Here is a 26,812-nt window from a genome sequence, read left to right on the forward strand (position 1 = left end):
GACGACGACCCCCGTGTTTGGGGCTCCGGTGCCGACGGCCGCCGTGTCTCGATGCCGACCGCTCCCGCTCGCGATCCTTGGGCGCCCGCGACAGGCTGTGGGTGAGTCGCGAGTACCAGTTGTCGCCCTGGCGCTCTCGACGTCCACGACGGTCGTCGTCGTCGTCGCGACGGCTACCGTGGATGTCAGCTGGCGGAGGGTCATGCCGGTCGCGCGGCACCCTTTCTCCGTCGACGACCCCGTAGTCCCACGTGTAAACACGGGGAGCGGCAGCCCGCCCATCTCTAGCCGGTGGGTCCTCCACCAGATCAAGGTGCACCAGCACCCTGAAGGTGAGCCCCCGACGGCCACGTGCGGACTGCAAGGTGTGGAGCTCTGCCTTCCTGCAGGATAATGTTAGCCAGGTTACCTTCGGAATGTCGGACGGATTGTGTGTCCAGGCCCAGACATAGAGCGCCCTTGTGTCGACGTGGTCCAGTGACACCTTCTCGATGTAGTCGATGTCGCAGGCCCTGGCGACAGCCCTCTTGGCGATGCTCTCATTCTAGGCGTGGAGGGGGATGCCCTCCAGGCACAACCGGACACGGTACTTGAGCTCGCAGATGTCGCCGTGTGTGACCAGCTGCCACGGCCTTGTGTGGATGTCGAGGTTGCGATAGGGGAAGGACCCCTGTGCCATGGCCTCGTCGCGGTGGTGCCGGTGCTTGAAATCGACGAAGAAGTCTTCTGGGGCGTGCCTGACCACGGTGACGTCGTCGGGGCGAACAGGGAACTGGTTGCAGATGGCCCTCCTGATGACCTCCGGCTCCACTCGCGGCCGAGCTCCTGGTCCATGCTGTCGACGAAGAATGCCACGGCGCAGGTGTCCAGCGGACGGGCAGCAGGGTCCTCGGGCCTGGCCATCGCAGCCGCAACCAGAGGAGGGAAGTTGGTGGTGTCGAGTGGTGGAGGAGCAGAGTTTGGCGTGGGAGCTTGCTTCCAGGAGGACGAAAGCTGCTTCCTGGAGGACGAAGGACCGCCTCTGCACAGATAGCTTTTATGTCCCCAGCGGCCACAAGCGAAACACCGAACCAGGTCTCTGCAGTCCGCCGCAGCGTGCCCAGGGGAGAGACAGCGGAAGCATTTACCGCGCATGCGCCGCTGCAGATCAACGCTGTGCCGGTGGTGTGGCGATTTGACCTGGGTGGTTGAGGGAGTTGAATGCACCGTGCTTGCGAATTCTGGGAGACGCCACCAGCGTCTCGGGCGTACCAAAGACCAGCCATCTTCCACATCTGACGCCAGACGTGCGCGTGAATGCGCCACCCCGACGGCAACAGGACCGAGCACTCCCCCCCGGGGCGGAAAACCTCCATCAAAGCCGGATGCCGCAGGCCGGGGGTGTGGCTTTGAAAGCCCGGAGGCTAGGGCGCCGGCGGTACCCCTCACAGCTGCGGATCTGAGGCAGGATTTGGGTGGCGTGTTGGCGTTGGAGAAGTAGCCACGCACCGGGGAGTTGCAGAGGGGGAGGTGAACCCGATGCGCTTGCCCGACGCGCCCCGCGCCCAGTCCAATCCCCCGGCGGCAGAAGCGGGAGCAGCAATGAAAGCATCGAGGGCGTCAGGAGAAACAGCTGGCGCGCGGAGACCCAGAGCGGCCAAACTGGGGGCAGAGCTGCGGGCGGCGAGCTTGATCTGCGGCGGGGGACCAGCGCGCGCCACGTGTGCGGGCTGGGGAGGACGAGTGCGGGGCGGGGAGCCCGAAGGCGCAGCAACGGGCGCGCGGAGCTCCACGCCGGCCGAATTGGGTGGTGGGCGGCGGGGAGGCGATCCAAGGGGAGGCCTGATCTGGGGCTGGGGGTCGCCGCACGCCGTGCGAGAGGGATGGGGAGGACGTGCGCGGGATGGGGAGTCCGCGGCCACCCGCGGGGACCGAGGGCCGTGGCCGGCGGCGTCGGATCTGGGTCGGGGAGCGGCGTACGGGGGTGGGGGTCGGGGTGGGGGCGGGGGCGGAGGAGCGGGGGAGCGTGACATGTTGTGGTAGGGTCGGTTTTCTCAAACAAAAGGAATTGGCTACTGTACCATCTTCCAACACCTCTTCCTTCACTGCACTTCTGCAAAAGAATGTTGGAATCAGTTGAACTTGCATATTCAAGATCAATTAGAGCCACCCCAAATAGTAGATTCCCTTTATTCATTGAGATAGTCAGCTTGATGATTTGGAGTATTTGGTACATGAGAAATGAAGTTATCTTCAGGCAACTGCAGCACTCTATTTCACGTAGCAGAAATTTATTCCCCCCTGTAGTTATAGATGAATGGCCGGAACTTCGGTTGTAAAAGTGGCCTCTGATCCACCCTCACACATTATTTTGAATGCTAAGACGTCTTTAATTGTGGGACGGAGGGAGTATCTCACACCAACCCTGACGGCCCAACCCAATTCGAGCTCACAAAGTTTTGTCCATCCTCTCAACCTTTCCTGCGGAAACAGAAAAGACACTTTGTATCTCTCCTGCACTTTCTGAACATCTGCCGTGTGGTCTTGCACCATCAGATTAGAAAGCAGCTGAGAGATTCATAATTCAGGCAGTGATCGTCACCTGATTTTGCCAAACTCTTAAGGCTAAGAGCAACTCCAACAGTTTGCTAAAAGGACTTGGCATCCTAGGATTTTTGCCAAAAACAAAAAAATGAGCCTCCAACAAGTTGACAAAAGTAGTTGGCATTTTGGGGAACTTGGCGTCCTAGGCCCTTCCACGCGCATATTTGCGCCTGCTTCGGTCGCTTGCCATCGCGAATTCGGGCGACGCCGCTGCTTGTCCCGCGCGCGCGAAGCGGTCCTGCCTTTCCTTTCCCGCGCGCGCGAACAGCCAGGCGCGGCTTCCTTTATCTCGCGTGTGCAGCGTCGCGAGGAGTAGTAGACGGACCGCCGGCGCCCTTCTTCGTCGCGAGTTGGAGGAGACGGTCGGATCGCCGGCGGATGCTGTCGCGAGGAGACAAGGATCGACACGAGCAGAGAAGGTAGGTTCTTCCCTCGATCTCGTTTCATCGATCTTTAATCTCGTTGGCTGCCGCCGGCTGCTAGGGTATTGCTAGGATCCGATCAGCTAGGTCTGATGAGCTGCACTTTTTTGTTATCCCGATCAAGCACCGTAGATCGATCTGTAGGTGCACGCTAGGTATATGCTAGATCGATCTTTATTTGCCCGCTAGGTTTATGCATCTGTAGCTTCATGGTAATTGCTAGATCGATCTGTGGTTCTTGATAATTGAAGGGGATGGATGCTGCTGCCGTACAGATCGACCAGTGGTCTGATGATGCCAGTTTTATTTTTTGTAGACTCATTCATATGGAAGGGGATGGATTTCTGAGTGACATTCTTCTCAACGGAGTTGCCAACGAAGTTGATGGTGATCTTGCTGGTTTCGACGACCTCGACATTCCGATGACCAAGAAACGCAGCATGGCGATGTGGAAGAAGTGCAGGCAAGTCGCAGCACAAAGGGATCCAAGAGGACCAAAAATTTTTTCTGGAAGGAAGACGAAGTTATATGCTCCGGCTGGTTGAATGTTAGCGAGGATCCAATTCACGGTGCCAATCAATCTCGTGCATCATTTTGGAAAAGAGTTCATGCTTTTTTTTTAGAAGAACAAGGAAACTTCAGCTGTGAGGACACAAAGTTCCATTATGCACAGGTGGCTGACAATTCAGTTACAAGTGAACAAGTATTGTTCATGCTATGAGGCGATTGAACGAAGGAATCAGAGTGGAAGAGATGGGCGGCGGCAGAGGGACGAAGAACGGGCGGCGGCAGAGGGAGGAGATTGGCGCCGCAGCCCTGTACGCGCGTCGAAGATGGACGGACGCGCCGCGCGATCTCCTTCGCGCGAGATGAAGGGGCGTCGCCCAAGCACCGACCCCGCAAAAAATTAAGACACGTGGGCCACCAATTTTCAATTTGCCAAGCCCAAATAACAAACGATTGAAGAAGGCCTCTTTTTTCACTTGGCATTTGGTTTTGAGACTTGCAAAACTATAGATTTGCCAAGTGATGTTTAGCAAACTATTGGAGTTGCTCTAAGCATCCATATAAAACAAGCGGCAGGGCCAAACAGTTGAGTTCAGCAGCGGCGTGTTGACTTATCCACTTCCTCAGTACTACTGCGGCTCAGTGTCCTTCCCAGCCTCTCGCTCTCCCGACGCGCACGCCCTCCGCGCTCCGAACAAGAAGCCGAGCCCAGACGCAGAGGAGGAGGAGGAGGCCATGGCGTCCATCCCGTGCACCTTCCAGCTGAGCACGGCGGTGTCGAGGAGGGTGTCGCCGCGGGCGGCGGCGCAGGGGAAAGGCCAGGGAGGAGGAGGAGCGGGGCTGAGGACGCCGCTGCTGGGCGCGGGCGCGGGCGCGGGGCGGCGGGGCCTGGGGTGGCTCCGGCCGTCGCGGCTGAGCCGCGTGGTGCCGGCGAGCGAGAGCGGGCGTGTGGGTCCCACGTGCTGGTTCAAGTTCGGGAACAAGGACGCCGAGGCCGCCGGCACCTACGGCAGCCAGGCCCGGGACGACTTTGACCGCGACGACGTCGAGCAGGTGTGCCCGCACCAAACCTCTTAAGCTCCTGCATTCTCATCTGCAGGGACGCTTTCGCATCCTCTGTGGATCGCAGAGCAAATCTAAACCCGCCGTGGCGACGGCGATTGGATTGTGGTTGCAACTGCAGTACTTCAACTACATGGGGATGCTGGCGGTGGAGGGCACCTACGACAAGATGGAGGCGCTGCTGAACCAGGACATCCACGCCGTGGACATCCTCCTCATGCTGGCGGCCTCCGAGGGCGACCGCCCCAAGATCGAGGAGCTGCTCCGCGCCGGCGCCAAGTTCGACGTCAAGGACGTCGACGGCCGGACGGCGCTCGACCGGGCCACCGACGACACCACAGAGTTCATCCTCGGCTTCGCCGCCAAGAAGGCCTGAACGATCACGTGCAGGTCGTCGATCGTGCCCGATTCTTCTGGGCATTTGGCTGGATGTAAATTTTTCGTTTTCTGGAATTGGTGGAGTGTTCAACCGGGAGGTTCACAAGCTGTTTGTTTGCAGAGGTAGCTTTCCGTAGTCAGCTGTATTCTTACTGAATTCTGAGGGTGTCTTGCGACCTGCCAAATTGCTCAATAAGGTCATGCTTCTTTAAGAGCTCGTCATCATAAAATGAAATCCGAAATTCAAACAAACTGCGTATCAATCATAGGAGGCAGGCAGGTTTGAAGGAAATCAGAGCGGCTGATCAATCGCCAGCTTATCACTTGATGTGTTCACTGTTTAATAATGCTGAGATTGGGTTCAAGACAAACATTGGTCAGCATGAACCAAAGTGACCATCACCTGAAAACCAGTACAGGCTCAAACAGAACAAATGGGCTCGGAAAGTTTATATGTCACTGCCAGCACTGCATAAACTGTGGTAAAATGTGGAAACTTCTAAGTACTCACTCCATTCTAAATTATAAGATGTTTTAGCTTTTCTAGAAAAGCCAAAACAACCTATGATTTGGAACGGAGGGAATAGCATTAAGATCTCAGATGGATACGGTACCTGTATACACGGAATTAGATTTCTGAAGAAGGCTAGGAAAGGGAAACGTTATAGACTGTCAGCCGCAAGCTAGCAACTGACCGTCATCAGGCACCATAACATTGCGAAACGATAATTCTCCCAGCTGAAGCAAAAATGCCCATGCAGATTGCAATGCCTTCATGCTTTTATTCGTCAGACTCTGCTCATGGTACACATAGTTTTACATAGGTTTTCTCGCCCAAAGATTCAGTAAGGGGGAACACTGTCACTACGCCCGCACAACGAACACGATGTAAACCTCTATAACCCCACTATGAATCCACCCAATCCTTATTCATTTCCTGTTGTCCATGTCCATTTTGCTATACTTTTGTATGGTTTGTCAATATCCCTAACTACAAAACGTTGGGTAAGTGGCAGCTGTACTTCAACTTGGGATGGGAGCGGAGGGCTTGCTGCAGAGCTGTATCCACAGTCACACCCTCACGGAACAATTTGTCATACATCAGGCACATGAACTGAGCCAGGTACTCCTCATCATCCATGTCATGGTTGCCACCTTTCTCCACGTCACTGTCCTCCCAGTCACTTATAGGGCTAACAGGTTCAGGCTCTGATTCGTCGGCTTCTTCATCCCCGATGACAAACTTCCCATTCTCTAGGCTTCCATTCACATCCATCCCATGGTAGGCTATTGTCTGGGAATCTGGAGGCTCGATGGACGACGAGATGACTGCTTTGGCGCCACAATCCATGAATGCCTTGACCAGGCCATGAGCAAGGCCATACTTACCACTGCATACAATGATCCTCTCCCTCCATGCTCCAACCTGGGACATCATATGTGCAAGGAGTCATAATGCCCAAAGCTTATTGCTGTGTGAAGAAGCACAACAGATAAGAAAGACAGCGCAGTGTGCAAGTCAAAAAACATGTTGAGCCCTACTTTTAAGCTGCCTTGGCCCAGGAAACAGGTTTCTATTAAACTTGCAGGGCTTAAAAGTAATTGAGCCCAATCACAGGTATTTGGATACGAGGTGGTACCAGGGTCTAATAAAAAAGGTGCTCAAAGCGCACAAGGATAGTTTCATGGCAGCAATTTCATTTTAGAGACAGTTAGCGAGTTGGAAGAGTGCCTGCAGAAAGAATTCGATTTGGCTAGTGTTTCTCCATGGCCAAATTTTAGCTAATCAAACCAATACGGTTGCGTTGGCATGACTTCTACTTGAATCCCTTTCACAATTTTCCTAAGACACAGATTTGGTTGCCATGCTTGGCAACTTTCACAGCTGGCACGTGATATGAGGAATCTGGTTGTGGCCTGAACATAATATGAAGAGCAGTGCATTCATGCTACGCAAATTGACTTACCATCCATCGAACATCTTCAGGTGCCATGTGAACAGCAGGCACTGTCCTCCTAAACATATATGCGCCAATTTCTTGGTTATCCTCCATTACCTATGGCAAAAGGATAACTAAGTATGCATAATAATGACCTAGTTGGAAACAAGGAGCCAGAAAAAGCAATTCCTACCTGTGTTTGTCGACCTATATAGCGGTGGTGTATCCCACCGATTTCAAAAGATGGCCATTCGGCAACCAACTCAGATAAACATGAAATCTTGGACAAGGAATATGCACCCTTTCTATTACGCCCACGCAACAAGGTTGACAAGCTAGTTTTGACAGACTGCAGGAACCTGTCTGCATGTTCCCCAGGTTCAGCAACCACAAATACATCGTTCTGCCAACTGCAACAGTAGTTTTGTGTCGCATACTTCATAACTATAAACCAGAAACAAAATAAAATATGCTAAAGCATGTGAAAGATACCTCAATACTGAACCAGTTGAATCATTTTGAAGAGCCAAGTGTATCACACCAACTTGAGGCATATTCTGCAGTTTATCATACAATGACCGAACATGTGCAGATGGCTGTCTTGACTTCAATGGTGATGTTGGTGGTGAGGACTTTGTAGTTGGGTGGCCATCCAAACTAAGTGGAGGAACTAGGTCAATTCGACCGATTCGTTGAGTGCCCTCTGGACTATATAGAAGTGGACTAGATGGGAAACTTCCAGTAAACAAGGGAGAAGTTATTGGGGTAGGAAGTGCAGTGGCTGGCTTCCCAAACCCAGAAGCGCTATTCATTACAGCTAACCTAATACCATTCTGGGAGCAGAAAGATTCAAGGGAACGTGCATGATTTATTTTCTTCCCAAAATCAGGATTAAATGAAGCCTCTACAAGTAAAACCACACGCCTCCATCCTAAGGTAGGATTACTTTCGCTGAAACCTGTTAAGGGAGGATAAAAAACAATCAACCAGATTCTAAACATTTTTTTTTTAAAAAATGCTGATTTTCGGGAGAGACGAACCTTGATTTAACGATGTCAGTCTTGAAAATGAAAGGGATTTGTAAATATCTGATGACTTTTCTTCCTCTTGGTACCTTGGGACCAGAAGCTCACAAAGATTCTTGAAAGACAGAAAGTTCTTCTGAATGTACTCATCAGTTGCAGCTTCCAACTTAAGCCAGATAGCAGGATCAGTTTCATCTAACTCCATACCACACCGTTCATCCACTGCCAACATGGGAAGAAGCTCACTCATTTGAATATGTGGGCTAATTAGGTTGAAACGTATCAAAAGTAGTACACAACAAATTATGGTTATGTTGCTACAGATCCCAACACGTTAATAGTTTCTCTTCTAGCAAATGCTAAGAGTTTCCTTTGAAGTTGAATTACCTGGATTAAAGCGGAAATATTGCATTTCAGGAAGCATCGGTATCAGTGTATCCAAAGTTTCTTCAACTCTCTCCACTGAGCATGCACTTTCTATTAACACTTGCCCTGTGTCCAAGTAGCGCCATCCACCTCGTCGACTCTAGATACAGACATGGAATAAACCTATATATAAGTTGGACCAAAGATGTATATTTCATATCAAAGTTCACTGGGAGTCTAAATGTATTGTAGTGTACAAATTAAATTTCAAATTACAACTTACAAGAAACCAGTACTCATCTTTGATCATTTCAGTATCTCATAGTAATAGATGTATGCTTGTTTTCTACAAGATGTAGGCCAGTATGTCCTCCTTAAATCCTCCCTCAACCTAATTAGCCTACCCCAACTTTCTTGGGACTGAAAGGCTATGTTGTTGTTGTTGATTTTCATAGAAATCGCTAGTCAAAGTGTCACCTTGTAAGCCGTATCAATATCCTAAGTGTCATATATTTTGGACCAGAGTATAGAATAGATATGTAGTTTTCTTATGAGGTACTTAAAGATTACAAATCCAAAAGGCAGAGTCATAATTGGAAATGAACCAAGTCTAGCCTACAAATCTAAAAGTCTGGTCCTCTGTTGCTCGATATTGAACCGATGAAACACCTCAATGACAATATACCATTCTGTATATGTATTTGACATCTTCCAACAGCCCGGGAAATAAAGTTATTTTCATAAGTAAATTTCTGAAGTATTCAGAATTGCACCAGTTGCTGAGTATTAGATAATTTCAACAACAAAGCGAGAAGCATTGAATTACCTTAGTTGGAACTGAGCCACATCCTATCGAGACTAGACAATCTATTCGTGTATCTGGCCACAAAAGTTGTGCTTCTCTAATGGCAAAGATTGTAGGATTGTTGGCTACAATAGCTCCATCTTGCCAACGATTTGCATCTGGAAAAAAATGATAAGAAGAAAAAATAACAACTGAGGAACATTTGATAACAAAAGGCCTTCAAGAAAATAAAGCACAGTCTGTATTACACAAAATAGATGTCATAGCTGAGTCTACGAATATTACCTACAGAGAAATCATCCAGATAATATGGTGCTGCAGACGATGCTCTTATCGCTTCCCACACGCGATGCTTGCAGCTGCCCATGAAGGCACCACGTTTAATACCAACTGGCGCACCAGAAACAGCCGTACCAATTGCACCAATTGATGGACTTTCTGCCGTTCCTGGTGATACCTCCAGAGTGCCAGGAGGATACTGCAACATGCTATCGAGTTAACATACAAATATATATTCCAAATACTCAACAGTAAAGGGAAAAGGAATGACACAACTTTGAAGCTATGTCCATCTGGACAGCATACATTTTTTATGAACAACGAAATATAGAGGGTACAATTTGACAATATATTCCTATTTAATTTGGTTCCATCATACAGCTTACAAACTATTCCGGAACTGAAAAGAGAAAACAATAAGGTGGGATAAAAGGACAAACCTGATAGTTTCGGAATATATACGGTTGAGCAGGCATGACACTGACTAAAGTGGATACAGCAAAAACCTTCGGAATGCCTTTTACAGCAGATTCAATTAGAAGGTCACCATCTTCATCGGCACACATCTCCTTTAGTAACCACTCAAATTGATCTGCACTGTGCTGTAATTAAGTCCTTAGTCAGTAGTCCATTGTGCACAACATGAAACATGACACATGATATCAAATTTATCACTTCATTAATACCTTGGACCCATGTACAACCACTCTAAAACTTTGTGATGAACTTTTGAAAAGTTGATCAATCTTCTCTTTCCACGTAGCAGCTTCGTCCTTTGGGATAGGTTCAGCAAATACAAGTTTTCCTAGGAAAATCAACAGTTCAGTTGGCAACACATTGGCATCGGCAAGGAAACTTCAAGAGGCAAAAGAGAATCACCAAGTTTTGTGTATATTTCTTCACACTGATCCAAAGTCATCTGCTTGATCCCAAGAGCCATTGCAAGCATGCCACCAGTGGATGTACCACATATGAGGTCAAACATTTCATGTATGCATTTCCCAGTTCCTTGCTCTATCTGTTTAAGCATTTGAACAGTTGCAAGGCCTTTCATGCCACCACCATCCATTGATAAAATGCGTAGACCCTTCTTTGCAACTGGCCTTCCTCTTATTGCTCGACGCAAGTTCTCATTCTCCCCTAGATGGTTTGAAAAGATTCATAAACACATCAAGACATGTTACTGATTGTTCACAAGGAGTGATAGTAACGATAAAAAACTAGTATACCTAGGATTGCCAAAGCACGTGCAGCTGCCTTGCTGACACGACACTCTTGTGAAATAGTTAAGCGAATTAAAAGGCCACGCAAGCTTTCAGAATGCATGAGGGCGCGACGAGTCTCCAAGCAGAAAGCCAAATTGCCAACTGCAAACAGAGATAGACGTTGCACCTAACAAAAGGAAGCAAATAATGATGAGCTCTCTGGTGGTTATCCAAACAACATATCAACTGGAGTCTAAATCCAGTTCATCTTGCCTCAGAGTTCTTGTGTGCGCAAAGTGCTTTCAATGACTTCAACACATCTTTTGTCAACATCTTTTGAGCAACATGATCAGAAACGAAAGTTAAGGTGACTACCACTTGCAATACTGATACTAGTTCTTCTTCATCAGATGATTTTAGTACAGCTTCAATAAGCTTCATAATGTCACACTTAATCAGCTGCATTGCTGAAGAAATATCAGATGCCAGTGATGAAATAGCAAGACATGTTTGCTCAACCTGCAAATGCAATTAAAAAATAAAGAAGAATAAGGAAATGTTCAGTGCTTGAACATGACTCACTAAATAAAGGTAGTTTGGGTGTGTAGTGCGTACCACATGACGATTATCACTGCTTATCATGCTTATAAGCTGCCTGACAGCATTCTCTTCTTTGCTAATTGCAATATGGTTGCTACGATCTTCCATTATTTTGGCCAAAGCAGAAGCTAGCAAAGGATGGTGACAGGAAGAGAAACGGAAAACAAGAGAAAAAAAGGCACTAAGTTTGTGCCTGGCCGCAATGAAGTAGGAACTATTCTCAGTCTGAAATAAAATCCAAACGCTCTTATCAGAAAAGTTGATAGTTGTGGGATGACCTAACTAAGAGAACAACAGAAGGCCATTACAGTTTATGTACCTCTATTTGTACAGTGACAGATTTAAGACTTTCCACTGCTTCAATTCTAATATTTGCAAGTGTGAGATGCCTGAGGTTATGCAGTGGCAAAATTTCTGGAAGAAACTCTAGAGGATTTCCAAACAAGCGCAAAATTCGGAGCTTGGGCATTGACCTGTGGGAAACAGATAAAGAATCATGAGGAAATGGCACCAATTAGAAGCCATCACTGTAACAAAGAACTCCACAGTTTAAACATCAAATAACCTGAAGTCCAATAGTGGCCGGACAAGCTTGTTATGTTCTAATGATAACTCCTCCAGCATAACACATTGCCGCAGTTCTACTGTTTGTGTGAGAAACAAAAAGAAAAAAAAAATTATATGTTGCAAGGGCCAAGGGCAATTGATTAGGTATGATCCTGAGCGAATGGAAGTCTGCACAAGCTTGAAGATATAAAGCACCAGCTTTAGAGCAATGTAAATTTAACTGCATGTGCAGACTAACCAGGGACAGAAACTAGCATGTTGTTGTTAACAGACAGCACTTTCATATTCTTCAAAGCACCAACTTCAGGGGGCAAAACTGACAATTTATTGTTGTCAAGATATAGCTTCTCCAGAAGTGGAAGGCGAGTTAACTCAACTGGAAGCACCTGCCAAAATTTTTGTAGCAATTCATGGTTAGAATGATTAATATCTCCACCCATCGCTCTAAATTTCATAGCCAAATAGACAGCTGACAAGGCAACATGAAACTTGGGGATTTACTCAACACATACAATGTATGTTCGCAAAGCAGAAACAGCAATAGTAATTAGTAATGCAGCATTCCTACATCCTCTTCTGTTTTACCTCTCATTTACCTGAAAACATGTTTTCAGCCTCTTGAAACAAATGACATCCAGTTTACGGTTAATATTGGTCGTTTCGACTCCTTGTTTTTTCATGGTGCGCATGTTCTAAGGTTTGAGTCAGGGATGCTTGTTTATTTTTTTCTCCTTTTGGTTTTGTAACTTGTTACTCTTCCTTAATGAAATGGCATGCAGCTTTTCGTCTTGTTCGACCCAAAAAAAAAGCTGACATCAAACTCTCATTGGGCATAAACACTTGTAGTCATTCAAGAGGTCTGACTGACTACCCAAACCCCAGTTTAGCATCTTCTGCGTCAATAACTGAAATGTGCTATCTGTTTCCTTCCCTTTATGGGAGACCTTGAATGCGCCTTTTTCCCATCCAACAAAAAATACATCAAATAGTAAGCTTATGTCAGATAATAGTGTGCCATACAAGAAGATGATTTAGCAAAGTAACAAGGAATTATTTCTTCCTCCGTTTTAATGCTGACTTAGCAGCTCATGCATAAGTATATGCATTACAAAAATGATTTCCTTTTACCCTTTATAATCATGATATTTTAGTATTCTATATATTTTGCACGAGTAAACATACAGGTCTGTGTGTTAGTCGCTGAATTCTCACTCTTGGTAGTAGGAGAATTCTCACTCTCATCGAGAGAGGATGACACTAGGAGTTGGGGCAATTTTCTTGTCTATTTCTCACACAAGCTCACACAAATGACATACCAACCTGAGGGGTTGGGGTTACATATTTATAGGCTGCTAGCCAGCCAATCATATGCCAAGATGCTAGTCTAAGATGCTAGTCTAAGATGCTAATATGCTGTCCTAGCTAAGATGCTGTCCTCTAGTCTAAGATGCTGTCCACTAAGATGCTGTCTTCTAGTCTAAGATGCTGTCCTAAAAACAGAAAAAAACAGCCACAAGGACCATGACCATGTGAGCATCATAGCCCCACAAAGACCAGCCACACATGAGACTTATCCATCATTCTCCCCCTAAGTCTTGTGCGTCGTCTTGTGGGAGAGTTGAACCATTCCGGTCCTGGAGCAGAGCTCAAGGAACTTGATCCTCCCAAGGGGCTTGGTGAGCAGGTCCGCAAGCTGGTCCTTGGTGTTGATGTAGCTCGCCTTGATGCTCCCTTCCTCCAAACAGCCTCGGATGAAGTGGTACCTCACCCGGATGTGCTTGCTGCGTTCGTGGAACACGGGGTTCTTTGCCAGGGCCAGAGCGGACTTGCTGTCCACCTTGAGCTCCACCGCTCTAGTGTCTCTGCCGAGGAGATCACCAAGCAGTCGAGCGAGCCAGAGCGCCTGAGTCGAAGCGGTGGAGGCCGCTATGTACTCGGCCTCGCAGCTAGACAGGGCCACCACCTGCTGCTTGACCGACTGCCAGCTAACGAGGCACTTGCCGAGGAAGAAGAGGATCCCGCTCGTGCTCTTGCTGGTGTCGATGTCGCCGGCGTGATCGCTGTCGCTGTACCCGACGAAGTGTGCCGCCCCAGGGCACCTCGGGTAGTAGAGGCCGTGGTCGAGAGTCCCCGCAACGTAGCGGATGATCCTCTTCACAGCCTGCTGGTGCTCCGTCGTCGGTCGCTGCATGAACCGACTAACGTAGCCGACGGAGAATGCCAAGTCCGGCCGTGTGTGGGCGAGGTAGCGAAGGCTCCCCACAAGACGCCGGTACTGCGTAGCGTCCACCTCCTCCATCGTGCTGTCGCGGCTCAGCTTCAGCCTCTCCTCCATCGGAGTGAGAGCTGGGTTGCAGTCGGTGAGCCCAGCTAGCTCAACGACACGCTTGGCGTAGGCGGTCTGTCGAAGCGTGATCCCAGAGTCATCCTGGTGTACCTCGATTCCCAGGTAGAAGGAGAGAGGCCCCAGGTCACTCATCTGGAAGGTGGCCTTCATCTCTTCCTTGAATGCCGCCACCTCCGCATCCTTGGTGCCGGTGATCACCAAGTCGTCGACGTAGACACCCACCAGCAGGGCATTACCTCCATTGCCCCGTCGGTAGATGGCCGCCTCGTGCGGGCTTTGCTCGAAGCCCATCCCCTTTAGCGTGGAATCCAGCTTGGCATTCCACGCCCTCGGTGCCTGCCGCAAGCCATAGAGGGCCTTGCGCAGGCGGAGCACCTTGCCCTCCTTGCCGGGGATCGCAAATCCCGGCGGCTGGTGCACGTAGACCTCCTCCTTCAAGTCGCCGTTAAGGAACGCCGACTTGACGTCCATGTGATGAACACGCCAGCCCTCCTGGGCAGCTAGCGCAAGGAGGAGTCGCACGGACTCCATCCGTGCCACGGGAGCAAAGGCGTCGTCGAAGTTGACCCCCTCCTGCTGCACAAAACCTCGTGCCACCAAGCGAGCCTTGTGCTTGACGATGGCGCCGGCTTCATCCCTCTTCAACTTGTACACCCACTTAAGGGTGATCGCGCGGTGACCACGAGGAAGGTCAGCAAGCTCCCAGATGCGGTTCTTCTCAACCGCATCCATCTCCAACTGCATCGCGACGCGCCATGCCGCGTGTCTCTCGGCCTCTGCAAACGACCGAGGCTCGCCGTCGTCACACGCAAGGTGCAACTGCGCCTCCAGGTCGTGAGGCACCGGTCCCGGCACCGGCTGGTCGCCGAGAAGGTTCTCCACCGTACGGTACCGCAACGGCTCGCCGTCGTGGTACGCGTCGACACGCTCCTCGTCGTGAGAGAGCGGAGTAGCGAGCTCAACCAGGCCGTGCTCGACACGAGCTGGTGGTGGAGTAGACGTGCCCGGAGTGGTGCCTGTCGGTGCTGGAGTGCATGGCGTTGCCGGCTGTGGTGGAGCCGGCGAAGAGCTCATCGCAGCCAAGGTCCTGGCTGGAGAGCGTGGTGCTGTCGGAGTAGCAGGTGCCGGGGTCGGTGGAGGCTCGGAGACTGGGGTAGACGCGCTCGCCGAAGAAGAACTGCCTACTCCCCCAGCTCCCTCGAAGTGGACGTACTCGACAGTGAAGTCGTCGTACGTCGGAGCCGAGCCGTCGTCCACTGCCTTGTCCCACGCCCATCCTCGCCCTTCGTCGAACACAACGTCGCGCGCAGTGCGCACACGCTGTGTCTTCGGGTCGAGGATGCGGTAGGCCTTCGAGCCCTCCGCGTAGCCGATGAACACTCCCGGAGTGCTCCTGTCGTCGAGCTTGCTGATGTGGCCAAGCTCCTTGGCGAACGCGAGGCAGCCGAAGACCCGCAAGTGGGAGACCGCCGGCTTGCGCCCATGCCAAGCCTCGTACGGCGTCCTGCCGTCGAGCGCCTTGGTAGGCGAGCGGTTGAGGATGTAGACGGCCGTCACCACCGCCTCCCCCCAGAAGGCAGCCGGCATCCCCCTCTGCTTGAGGAGGGCCCGAGCCATCCCCACAACCGTCTGGTTGCGCCGCTCGACGACGCCGTTCTGCTGCGGGCTGTACGGCGCGGAGTAGTGGCGCTGAATGCCCTCGTCAGCGCAGTACGACGCGAATTCAGCCGCCGTTGTCGGTGCGCGGCACGCGTAGCTTGCGGCCGCACTCCGCCTCCGCAGCAGCCTGCGCGCGTCTGATGGCGTCCGCAGCCTCTCCCTTGCTACCGAGGACCATCACCCACATGTAGCGGGAGAGGTCGTCGACGAGCAGCAGGAAGTAGCGTCGTCCTCCCGGTGTGGCCGGTGTCACCGGGCCACACAAGTCCCCGTGCACGAGCTCGAGCCTCTCCTTGGCTCGAAAGCTCGCCCGCTGGGGAAAAGGGAGTCGCCTCTGCTTCGTCAACACGCAGACGTCGCAGAGCTGCTCCACATGGTCGAGGCACGGCAGGCCTCGCACCATCTCCGTGGCACTGAGCCGCTTCAGGGCCTCAAAATGAAGGTGCCCGAAACACTCGTGCCACTGCCACGCCTCGTCGTCTCGACGAGCAGCGAGACAGAGGGGTTGTGCCACCTGCACATTAAGGACGTAGAGTCGATTTGCGTTTCTGGATACCTTGGCAAGAAGGCGACGACGACGATCCCAAATCCTCATGACTCCGTCCTCAACCACCACGCGCGAACCGTTCTCATCCAGCTGTCCCAAGCTGATGATGGAGTTCCTCAACGCGGGGATGTAGTAGACTCCGGTGAGCAGCCTGTGCTCACCAGACATGGCGGTGAAGATGATGGAGCCGACGCCCTTGATCTCCACGCCGGAGGCATCCCCAAACTTGACGGAGCCTCGGACGCTAGAGTCAAGCTCGGTGAAGAACTCCCGTCGACCGGTCATGTGATGGGTGGCGCCGGTGTCGAGGCACCACCCGTCAGTCTTGTCGTTGCCGGAGCTGTCGCCGAGGAGGGCGTGTGCTTTTGGCTCGTCAAGGTGGAGGAGAGCCGCTGCGGCCGGTGCCGCTGGAGGTAGCTCGATGCTGGCATGTGCCATGAACAGAGCCGGCTCCTCCTCCGCCTGTGCGACGTGGGCCTGGCCGCGTCGTGGCTGTCGACAGTCCTTGGCCCAATGGCCAAGCTGGCCGTAGTTGCGGCAGGCGTCGTCTCGTGTCGGCTTGTGCCTGCCGGCGGCGCCGCCCTGGGCGCCTCCGCGGGCATCACCCTCGGCACGTCCTCGCGCCCCGGCCTGGGCGTCTCTGCGCGCCTTGCGTGGCTTGCCACGCTTGCGGCCGCCTGTCGCGGAAGAAGGCTCCCCCTTCCTCCGGTCACCTTGGCTGGCAAGCCACTGCTCCCTAGTGAGAAGGAGCTTCCCGCCAGTGGTGATGGGCCCCGAGAGGGACTGTGGCTCATCGCTGTCGACGACCTTGAGGCGACCTATCGCCTCCTCGATCGACATCGTGGAGAGATCCAGCAGAGACTCGATTGAGCGAGCCATCTGCTTGTACTTCTCGGGGACGCAGCGGAAGAGCTTTTCGACAGCTCTCTCCTCGCCGTAAGTGTCGTCGCCTAACTGCACCATCTTCTGCAACAGAGTGTTGAGACGGAGAGCAAAGTCATCAACGTCCTCACCTGGCTTGAAGGCCAGGTTCTCCCACTCCTTGCAAAGTGCCTGCAGTGTGGACTTACGGGCGCGGTCGCTGCCGATGCGTGCCGCAGCGATGGCGTCCCAAGCCTCCTTGGCAGTCCGCTTGCTGGTAAGCGAGAACTGCATCTCGGGCGGGACTGCAGCGATGAGAGCATCCAGCGCCCGTCGATCTAGGTCGTAGTCGACGTCGCCATACCGGACTGCCTCCCACATGTGCCGCACCTGGAGCTTTACCCTCATCACCGCAGCCCACTCGACGTAGTTGGTCTTGGTGAGGGTAGGCCACCCACCGCCGGGACCGACGTCCCTGACAATAGCCTGGAGCCCGTGGTAACCACGGTACCGATCCGGGGAGAGAGAGCCACGCTGCCTGTGAAGGCCGCGCTCTCCATCGACCCGTCGGTACTGATCCGGGGAGAGAGCCACGCTGCCTGTGAAGGCCGCGCTCTCCATCGACCCGTCCACCACCATTGCCGTGCGCGCCTCCTCCAGGAGCGCCGCCGCCGTGCGCGCCTCCTCCAGGAGCGCCACCGGCGCGTCCGCGCCTGTCTGGGCTGCCGCCGCGCTCGTGGGCGTGCGCGGCTGCCCCAGGAGCGCCGCCGGCGCGTCCGCGCCTGTCTGGGCTACCGCCACGCTCGTGGACGTGCGCGGCTGCTCACTGCGCCGCTCGCGCTCGCGCTGCCTCCCTCCCTAGCAGCTCGAGGTCCGCGTCGACGGTGTCGTCAGCGGAAATGGAGCTGCCGATGCTGCTGCGCAGAGCCTCGACCTCCGCTGCCGCCGCACGCGCTGCATTCGCCGCCGCTGCCTCCGCCTCCGCTCTGGCTGCTGCCAGCTCCGCCGCTGCCAGCCTCGACGCCCTTGCCGCCGCCGCAGCGGTCTCTGCCGCCGCTCGCTCGCGTTCCTCTGCCGCGGCAAGTTCGGCCTCCTGCCGACGCCGCGTGCTCGAGGCGACCGATCGCTGAGACTGCCCTGCGGACATGACGCGCTACCGGGGGGCTGCTACGTGGGGAGAGGGCTGCTTCAGACGAGCTAGGAGAGGAGTGAACAGGAGCGGCCGGAGGAGCTGCTGCTGCCAACAGCTGGGGCTGTTGTGGGGCTGGGAGAGAAGATGAGCAAGAGATGCTCAGGCTACAGGATAATACGGCTCCGATACCAGTTGTTAGTCGCTGAATTCTCACTCTTGGTAGTAGGAGAATTCTTACTCTTATCGAGAGAGGATGACACTAGGAGTTGGGGCAATTTTCTAGTCTATTTCTCACACAAGCTCACACAAATGCCATACCAACCTGAGGGGTTGGGGTTACATATTTATAGGCTGCTAGCCAGCCAAGCATATGCCAAGATGCTAGTCTAAGATGCTAGTCTAAGATGCTAATATGCTGTCCTAGCTAAGATGCTGTCCTCTAGTCTAAGATGCTGTCCACTAAGATGCTGTCCTCTAGTCTAAGATGCTGTCCTAAAAACAGAAAAAAACAGCCACAAGGACCATGACCATGTGAGCATCATAGCCCCACAAAGACCAGCCACACATGAGACTTATCCATCACTGTGCAATTTGAGTAATGGGCTCACAGCAAGATTCATTTGTCCATCATAAGGGTCATCATATGACCTTTTTGTAGCATGGCCCCATCTCCTATCTCCTATACCTAAATAGGAGAACCCCACTAGCTGATTTCTCTGTAATCTGGTGAAGCCACGTCATCAAAGACTCCACTACAAGCCCGGCTTCCTGTCAAGCAACATAGTGTCCCATCCTACTTTCACGTCGTGCGCACATTCACTTCGGTAGCTCGAGAGACACTCTCGATCGGTTCCCAATCCTGTTGTGCAAACTGAACGACCATTATTACTGTCCACTGGTCTCCCTCCACCTGCTCGACTTTCCCTATCCCTTTAAATTACTAGGTGCCACCGCTGAAGCCTGAAGGGCTGCACCAAGCCTCTCTTTTGGTCCATCTCTCCGTGAATCCATCTCGCATGCATGGCAAAGCGAAGCAATCCACTACTTCTGCACAGCTGCATGACTTTGCCTTCATCATAAAAAAATTTCGGCTCCCATTCAAGGTTATCTTGAATCCCGTGATAGCATTAGACTAAAAAATTAGTATTTCATTTGATTTCTAATTTAATATCATTTCCTCTTTCATTCTATCCTTTCCTGTCATCAGCCGAATGATTTTACTAATCCAACATGCATTGTACTATATTATCTAATTCTCCAATGTGTGATCTCCATGTACTCATGTGACATTTGGTGCGTAACAAGCTCCCATCCACAGGTGACAACCCAAGTAATGTTCCCTTCGATCTGTACACTATTTTTTTTTCTCACGTCTTGCTTTTCAGAAAGAATCATTTGTATTTCCTTCATTATTTATTCATAATGGATTGCTATCTGCCGCCTCCATGTGAGTATTGGATGGTTTCCTCTTTCCTCTGTATCTATATATATTTCTTTATCAAGTGATATTGTTTGATTGACAGACATTTTGTCAAGCTTCTTATTCAGTGAAGATGAGCCACGATCTTCCATATCGTTTAAGATTTCAAACTAAAATCATGAAAAAGCCAATACTATTCTGTAATGGGACTTTTTCTCTATATGTATACAAAAAAGAATGCATAGATGCCCCTGCCATATACGCGAACTCTGTACAATGTTTCCTTAAAGGGTGAACCAGTAAAATGATGTTAATCTCTGTCCTATTCACGTCATTATTCATCGTTTATCTGAATTTTCCTTTAAATTCCACGGCAACACACTATAGAATTGTTAGTATAGTGAATATATCACTTCTCTCTCTATGAATTCTCTTTCTATATAACGCTACAAAATTCCGCAGCAACAAGCAAGGTATCATCTAGTTTCTTTAATGTCTTGGCACTGCCATGAATAAAAAATGGTATAATGATGGACTAAATAATTTTATTCAAATTGAGAAATGCTCAAATTTAGAGGGGGATAGTACATTTCGACCAAGTCCAATTTAGTTAACTGCAGATCTTTTTAAAGAATAAAGAATAGAATCACAATTTTAAGCTTTCACCAGCATGCTCCACTGGAGTGGAAAAAATGTCTAACCCCCTGGCAAAATCCTAAAATGCTAGGATTTTTAACATAATATGAATAGTAGTGACAAGATGCCTTGCAAGTACAGTTACTAACCAATGTCCCAACTCCCATATGATATACTTCTTCAGATCAGATATATACTTTATTAAAAGTGAAAAGGTGATCAGCTTGTTAACATACTTAGTAGTTAGTTCAAAATTTTCCATAGTCAATCAGGTATAAGCCTACTCAACATGATATAAATCACCCAAAAAGATCCTAATGCCATTTCACCATCCTAGGTACAATGTTAAGGCTAATTCACAAGAAAGATACAGGTCGTAACTGCAAAGAATGTCACATTGCCATTAAAGTTTTGTTTGGTGAATACATAGATAATACACATTTCTGTAACTTAATCAGGGAATGTTTATCAAACAGATATAGGAAGCAATCATTCCCATTTCTCATACAACCAGATGACTATACATCGCCCTGGGGCAACCATAGCAATCATAATTCACATGAGCAACATCAGAACAATCAAATAGTTGAATTTGGTTGCAGAAGTTTAGAGCATCCAAGGTCTTTTCAAACAAGTAACATTAACAAACTAACACAATCCACTGTTAAAACTGATCAGGATCTCTAAAACTAGCACAGAAACACCTAAGGTAGCACAACGCCACATCCGAGATAGCCTAGCAGCTACAGCATTACTTTAATTCTGAGCCAATCTAGCGCGCATGGAAATGATGACTGATGGGATTTTTTTTTCGCTTGGATCAGAGGCAAGGTAGTGAAGGACGAACTCACCGACATTCCGCAGTTGCAGAGGCTGAGCATGGCGACGGGGCGCCAGTGATCCGCGAGCACGGGCACGCCCGCGGCGGCTGTGGGGCCATCCACGGCAGGCGCGGGCGCGAGGTTGGATCTGATGAGGCGCGAGAGCACCCCCGCGCCATCGCCGCTGCCCAGCGCGGACCCGGGGGCCCGCGACACGCGCACGGATCGCAGCGCCTCCCGCCTCCTGACCACACGCATCTCGATCCGCACCCCTTCCTCCTCCCCGTCGTCCATCGGGGTCAGGTCAATGGAGACGGCATCGTGGGGCGGGGGCAGCGCGACCATGAGCTGGGACTGGAGGCGTAGCGCGACCTGATCCTCGTCGTCCCCCGCCGACCAGTCGAGCTCGATGCGGAAGCCGAGGTCGCCGTTGCGGGTGGCGGTGGGCGAGGAGGAGGATACAGGGGTCGACGATGCCGAGAAGGAAGGGGAAGAGGACGCCGGAGGGGGCGGGGACGAGGGCTGATGGTCGTCGGTGTCGTCGTAGTCCCCATAGTCGAGCGTGAGGTGGAAGATCTCGGAGCTGCGCTTCCAGCCCAGGCCCCACGACATGGCGGCCGCGCCCTCCGCATCAAATTGTGGATGCGGAGGGCAGGGCTACGGCTCGGAGGCCGGAAAATGGAGTGGTGCGAGGACGGCGACGTCGAGAGCTCGAGCTCGAGACGCGGGAGGGAGGCCGTCCCGGACCCGGAGGAGGGAGGGATCGGGAGGGAAGAAGGGGGCTGGAGTTGGCGTTTGCGCCTGCGCTTGTTTGGTTCGTTTGGTTTCGTCTCTGTGGAATTTCTGGGTTTATAATTGAGGCTTTCTACCCGTGTGCAATTAAACAGTCATTAAAAAAAGAAAGTTGAGCTCCACGTTCTAAATTTCTTTGCTCTACGAGTTATTTCATTCGTTTTTCTATTTATAGGTGTCAAACAGATAGGTGAAATGATAATTTTATCTTACAGTGGGGTCCGTTTGTTAGCCACCCCAACTTTCTCTTTCTCTCTCTTTCTCTTGCGCCTCCATTCTGCGCTCCCCATGCTCCTACTCGTCGTCGCGGCGCTGGCGGCGCGAGCGAGGGCCGACGACCTCACGAGCGACGCACGGGCGCTCCTCGCGTTCCGTGACGCTGTGGGGCGGCGCCTGGCGTGGAACGCCTCGGACGTCGCGGGCACGTGCTCGTGGACGAGGGTCTCCTGCGAGAACGGCCACATGGCGATGTTGCGGCTCCTCAGGCGACGCTCTTAGGGGCAGTCCCCGTGGGGACGCTAGGGAACTTGACGGCCAAGCACCACAGGTAGCAAACAAAGAGGATCTAGTCCAGCTAGGCACCTGCGCCTGCACGTTGCTCCCAAATTGCATCAGTTGCCGAGGACAGACATCTCGGTAAAGCCAGCAGGAGCAGCAAGCAAGCAAGCGCAGGATGCGAGTCGGTGGCTTTGCGGTGCAGCAGGCGCTGGTCGTGGACGCGGCGGCTGTGGCCTTAGCAAGGCGGCGCGGCCATGCTTAGGTGACCCCGCTTGACGTCGCCAGCGCCATGCTCTCGGCGGCGGGGCTCCTCCGCGCCGCCTGCCTCCGTTCCCACTCCCACCCGCTGCAGTGCAAGGCACTCGAGCTTTGCTTCAACGTTGCGCTCAACTGCCTCCCCACAGCCGGCCCCACCGTTGCCGTCATGTTCCACCCCCCTCCACCATGGCGGGCACGGGAAGCAGCACACGCCCGTGCTGTCTAACACACTCGTCACCGCGTTCAAGCGCGCGTAAGCACACCAGCGCCGTGGCGCCGTGGAAGGAGGGTAGGCACAGAGACAACCGCCGCAGCCGGTGCTCGCCGCCAAGGTCGACATCGAGCAGCTCATCATCTCCATCCTCGACGACCCCAGCGTCAGTCACGTCATGCGCGAGGCTGGCTTCTCCAGCTCCTAGGTCAAGGCCAACGTCGAGAAGGTCGTCTCGTCGTCGTCGTCACCGGAGCATCAACCTAACACGACGATAACATCCAGCGCCCATGCGATGAGCTCTCCTGCACCAGGTTCCGGTCACCCAAGCAACAAGTGCCCCCAACAAGTATGACAACAACGCCATGCGCGTGCTCGACTACATGGCGAGCGGGACCAAGCGGTGTGTGGTGGTCGTCGGCAAGAGCGCGGCCACCGCGGAGGTGGTGGTGAAGGCGGTGATGGACAAGGTGAGCAAAGTGGAGCTGCAACAGCGGCACAAGCGGCTCAAGAACCTCCAGTTAGTGCCCCTCTTGGCAGCGTCCTTCCAGCGGAAGCCGAGGGAGGAGCTCCGCCCCGGTGCGGGTGCAGGCGCGGGCGCGGGCGAGTGAGCTCCACCCCGGCATCGGCGCGACGCGAGGCTGGCGCGCGGCGAGGAGGAAGGTGGAGCCGGGTCGCTGATAGTTTGTCCCCAATAGACAGAGAGAGAAAGAAGCAAGAGGATAAGCCAAGAGAAGGGTATTTTGGACGTTTACACTGACCGGGTCCATAGGTAAGAGCTGTCAAACGGTAAAAAACAAATAGAATACAAACAGAATGGCTTGAGAGCAAATGAGTTCAGAATGATAGCATTCGTGGGAGCTCAACTTCTTTAATGACTTGTGCGTAATTATAATTTTTTTAATGACAGTAAAAGCCTCTTTATAATTTGCAGCATGTTCATTTGGCTGTGGCTTGTCGTAAATGATCGTAAATTTTCAGCTAGAATAGTATTTTTTCTCACATAAACCAGCTAGCAATACTTTTACAAACTAATAACGATATGAATCAGCCAACCGAATATGATATTGATCTTTTCGTTGTGTGTGTGTTGAGGGTTGAGGGTTTACGAACTTCCAAAAATCCACGACGTACAGGCGGGTCCTCGGGGGAGCGTCTCCTGCACGAAATTGTGTGATGGTTTCGTTTTAGGACGGGCTCCACTAGTCAAGTGCTCGACTTTCTAGTTTTTTTTAAATCGACTTTCTTTCAAGTTCTAGAAGAGTGTCATGCACGGCGGCATGGCTCGAGGAGTCATTTATTCGCGTGTCGGTGTGAGCGCAGTTTTTCTTTCAAATTTAGGTTCTCCTCCTAACTTTAGTAGCTGTCTATTAAATATTTAGACATATGCATGAAGTATTAAATATAGAGTAATTACGAAACTAATTACACAGCTTACGACTAATTTACGAGACGAATCTTTTAAGCCTAATTAATCCATAATTTGACAACGTAGTGTTATAGTAAACACGCGCTAATGATGAATTAATTAGGCTTAATGAATTCGTCTCGTGGAGTACCGATAGATTCTGTAATTTATTTTTTTATTAATATCCGAACACCCGTACGATATCCTTATATGATACCTCCTAAATTTTAGTCATCGGATCCATACACCCCTTGTACCGGCGTCTGATCCAAATTGTGCGTTTGACGTCTGTGCCAATAGGTACAATAATAATTATCTTATCATCTCCTGCCTTAATGGCTCATGTCTACAGAGATGGCGAAATCAGATCTGGATTCGCCCAATATTGCGCATCGTAGGCAACGAGAGTGAGTTATGCAGTCTATTCCTTAGCAGCTAAGTTTGGGAACGTTAAACTTGTGGTACAAGAATGTGGTAGTTATTTAAAAAAAAAATAGGACGAAAGAAGTATATACAGCTTTCCCTTGCTCCCCTTATTAACGGAACTCGTACCACAGTTTTTTTTTTTTAGAATCTCCAACTTTATTAACTGGTTCGAGAATAAGAAGTACGCACGCTTTCCGGTGGACTGATAAATCAGATATGCCTACCAACTGCCTCATACAAGGAGCCGCTGGCTAGCCTATGAGCATCCCCATTAGACATCCGATCTTCATGGACAAACTCAACTGAAGTGAAACTTTCTCCTCGTGCCTTGATCTCTTGAATTAGGGGGTGTTTGGTTACAATTACTAAATTTTAGTTCATGTCACATCGAACGTTCGGATACTAATTAAGATAACTAAGTATGAGTTAATTATAAAACTAATTACACAGATGGAGACTAATTTACAAGACGAATTTATTAAGCCTAATTAATCCATCACTAGCACATATTTACTGTAGCACCACATTGTCAAATCATGAACTAATTAGGCTTAAAAGATTCGTCTCGTAAATTAGTCTCAATCTGTGCAGTTAGTTTTATTATTAGTCTATATTTAATACTCCATACATGTGTCTAAATATCCGATGGGACAGGAACTAAAATTTAGTCCGTGAAACCAAACACCTCTTGCATATCCATAGGGTCCAAAGCCTTTGCCTCGGATATTTCTAACAACTGTGATATTATCACAAGCCACCCTGGATTTTTGTAGCATCAAATCCGATGCCAGCGCTAGGCTCTCTTTACACGCCACTGCCTCCATGATTTCAGGATCAGAAATGCCTTCGGGCCTTGTTTGTTTCCCTCGGGTAAAAGTTTAGCCCTGTCATGTCGAATGTTGGATATATGTATGAAGTATTAAATGTAACCTAATTAGTCCATGATTTGACAATGTGGTGCTACAGTAAACATTTGCTAATGACGGATTGATTAGGTTTAATAAATTCGTCTCGCAGATTACTGGAGACTTCTGTAATTTATTTATTTTATTAATATCCAAACACTCGATGTGACACCACCATGTGACACCCGATGTGACACCCCTAATCTTTAGCCTCTGGATTTAAACACCCCCACAGTTACCACAATCGAAGCCCCCACAAACATGCCCGAGGAGTCCCTTACCAACTATGACACCGAACGTCTCCACAGAAGGAGAACATGTGAAGGTAAGATTTTGTTGCTAAATATATTAGGGGCCGTTTGGATCCCTTTATTTTGGAGGAATTGAAATCTACATAATGGATTAGGCTATTTGGTTTGGAATTTGACATTCAATAACATTCTCAAGCTCATAAATAAGTCTATCTCAAATTCATAGGGTGGAAGATGGAAATGGATTCTATAGATCACTATGCTATAATTCTATTCTACAACTTATAGCACACTCTTCAACTCACTTCTCTATAATAAAAATGCAACATATAAGTAAGCAAGTGCGTGTAGCCCTCGGACGTTCTTTTGAGAGGTCCGATCATTTCGAGCCCATAGACCGCGAATGGCCACGTGATGAGGATCGTTTGGAGCGCTTGGGCCGGCAGGTGGGTCTGTCGAGTGTAGTATTGACACCATTCGCAGGTGCACACAATCTATTTAGCGTTGGCTACTACGGTCGGCCAGTAGAAGCCCTATGAGAACGCATTTCTAACCAGGGTCCTAGATGCGGCATGGTGCTCGCAGACTCCACCGTGGATATCTCTCAGCAACTGCTTCCCTTGTTCGATGGGGATGCGGCGCTGCAAGATCCTATTGTGGCTTTCCTTATAGAGCTCCCCTCAATAACAATGAAGGACTTGGCGTGACGTGTGAGCCACCGAGCCTCCGTTTTATCCATCGGTAGCATCTCACAGAGGAGGTAATCGAGGTAAGGCGTCCTCTAGTCAACAAGAGGGTCGGGCTCTACCACTGGGTCTGCGTCAAGCTCCATGACCTCGAGGTCAGGGGCGCTGAGGGTTGGTTAGCCCCCAAGCCCGGGGTCGGCGACCTGTCACCAGTT

The 26,812-nt window shown here is 50.8% G+C and overlaps 2 protein-coding genes across 2 annotated transcripts; one reads left to right on the top strand and one right to left on the bottom strand.

Moving 5' to 3' along the window:
* The first annotated feature begins 3,661 nt into the window (after positions 1-3,661).
* Positions 3,662-5,164, top strand: LOC136542390 (protein LHCP TRANSLOCATION DEFECT). The gene is made up of 2 exons (XM_066534788.1): positions 3,662-4,565; positions 4,696-5,164. The coding sequence occupies exons 1-2, from the start codon at positions 4,248-4,250 to the stop codon at positions 4,948-4,950; spliced, it is 573 nt and encodes a 190-aa protein (XP_066390885.1). The 5' UTR covers positions 3,662-4,247; the 3' UTR covers positions 4,951-5,164.
* A 527-nt stretch (positions 5,165-5,691) lies between these two features.
* Positions 5,692-21,987, bottom strand: LOC136542389 (phospholipase A I). The gene is made up of 18 exons (XM_066534787.1): positions 21,193-21,987; positions 11,978-12,125; positions 11,738-11,816; positions 11,492-11,645; positions 11,188-11,397; positions 10,846-11,091; positions 10,597-10,759; positions 10,247-10,507; positions 10,054-10,172; positions 9,808-9,969; positions 9,374-9,566; positions 9,110-9,246; positions 8,305-8,443; positions 7,933-8,139; positions 7,385-7,850; positions 7,086-7,302; positions 6,920-7,009; positions 5,692-6,378 (listed from the first exon to the last, which is right to left on the bottom strand). Exons 1-18 carry the CDS (start codon positions 21,772-21,774, stop codon positions 5,944-5,946), a joined length of 4,008 nt encoding a protein of 1,335 aa, XP_066390884.1. The 5' UTR covers positions 21,775-21,987; the 3' UTR covers positions 5,692-5,943.
* Positions 21,988-26,812: the final 4,825 nt, after the last annotated feature.

The sequence above is a fragment of the Miscanthus floridulus genome, chromosome 3 (genome assembly GCF_019320115.1).
Source record: "Miscanthus floridulus cultivar M001 chromosome 3, ASM1932011v1, whole genome shotgun sequence".
NCBI classification, from domain to species: Eukaryota; Viridiplantae; Streptophyta; class Magnoliopsida; order Poales; family Poaceae; genus Miscanthus; species Miscanthus floridulus.

What these genes read in the sequence shown, in the direction of transcription:
- LOC136542390 (XM_066534788.1), top strand. Translation starts at nt 4,248, where the DNA reads ATGGCGTCCATCCCGTGCACCTTCCAGCTGAGCACGGCGGTGTCGAGG. An exon ending in ACCGCGACGACGTCGAGCAG is followed by an intron (nt 4,566 to 4,695) that starts GTGTGCCCGCAC and finishes TTGCAACTGCAG; the next exon opens with TACTTCAACTACATGGGGAT.
- LOC136542389 (XM_066534787.1), bottom strand. Translation starts at nt 21,774, where the DNA reads ATGTCGTGGGGCCTGGGCTGGAAGCGCAGCTCCGAGATCTTCCACCTC. An exon ending in CGGCCACTATTGGACTTCAG is followed by an intron (nt 11,646 to 11,737) that starts GTTATTTGATGT and finishes TGTTTCCCACAG; the next exon opens with GTCAATGCCCAAGCTCCGAA. An exon ending in CTGTCACTGTACAAATAGAG is followed by an intron (nt 11,398 to 11,491) that starts GTACATAAACTG and finishes ATTTTATTTCAG; the next exon opens with ACTGAGAATAGTTCCTACTT.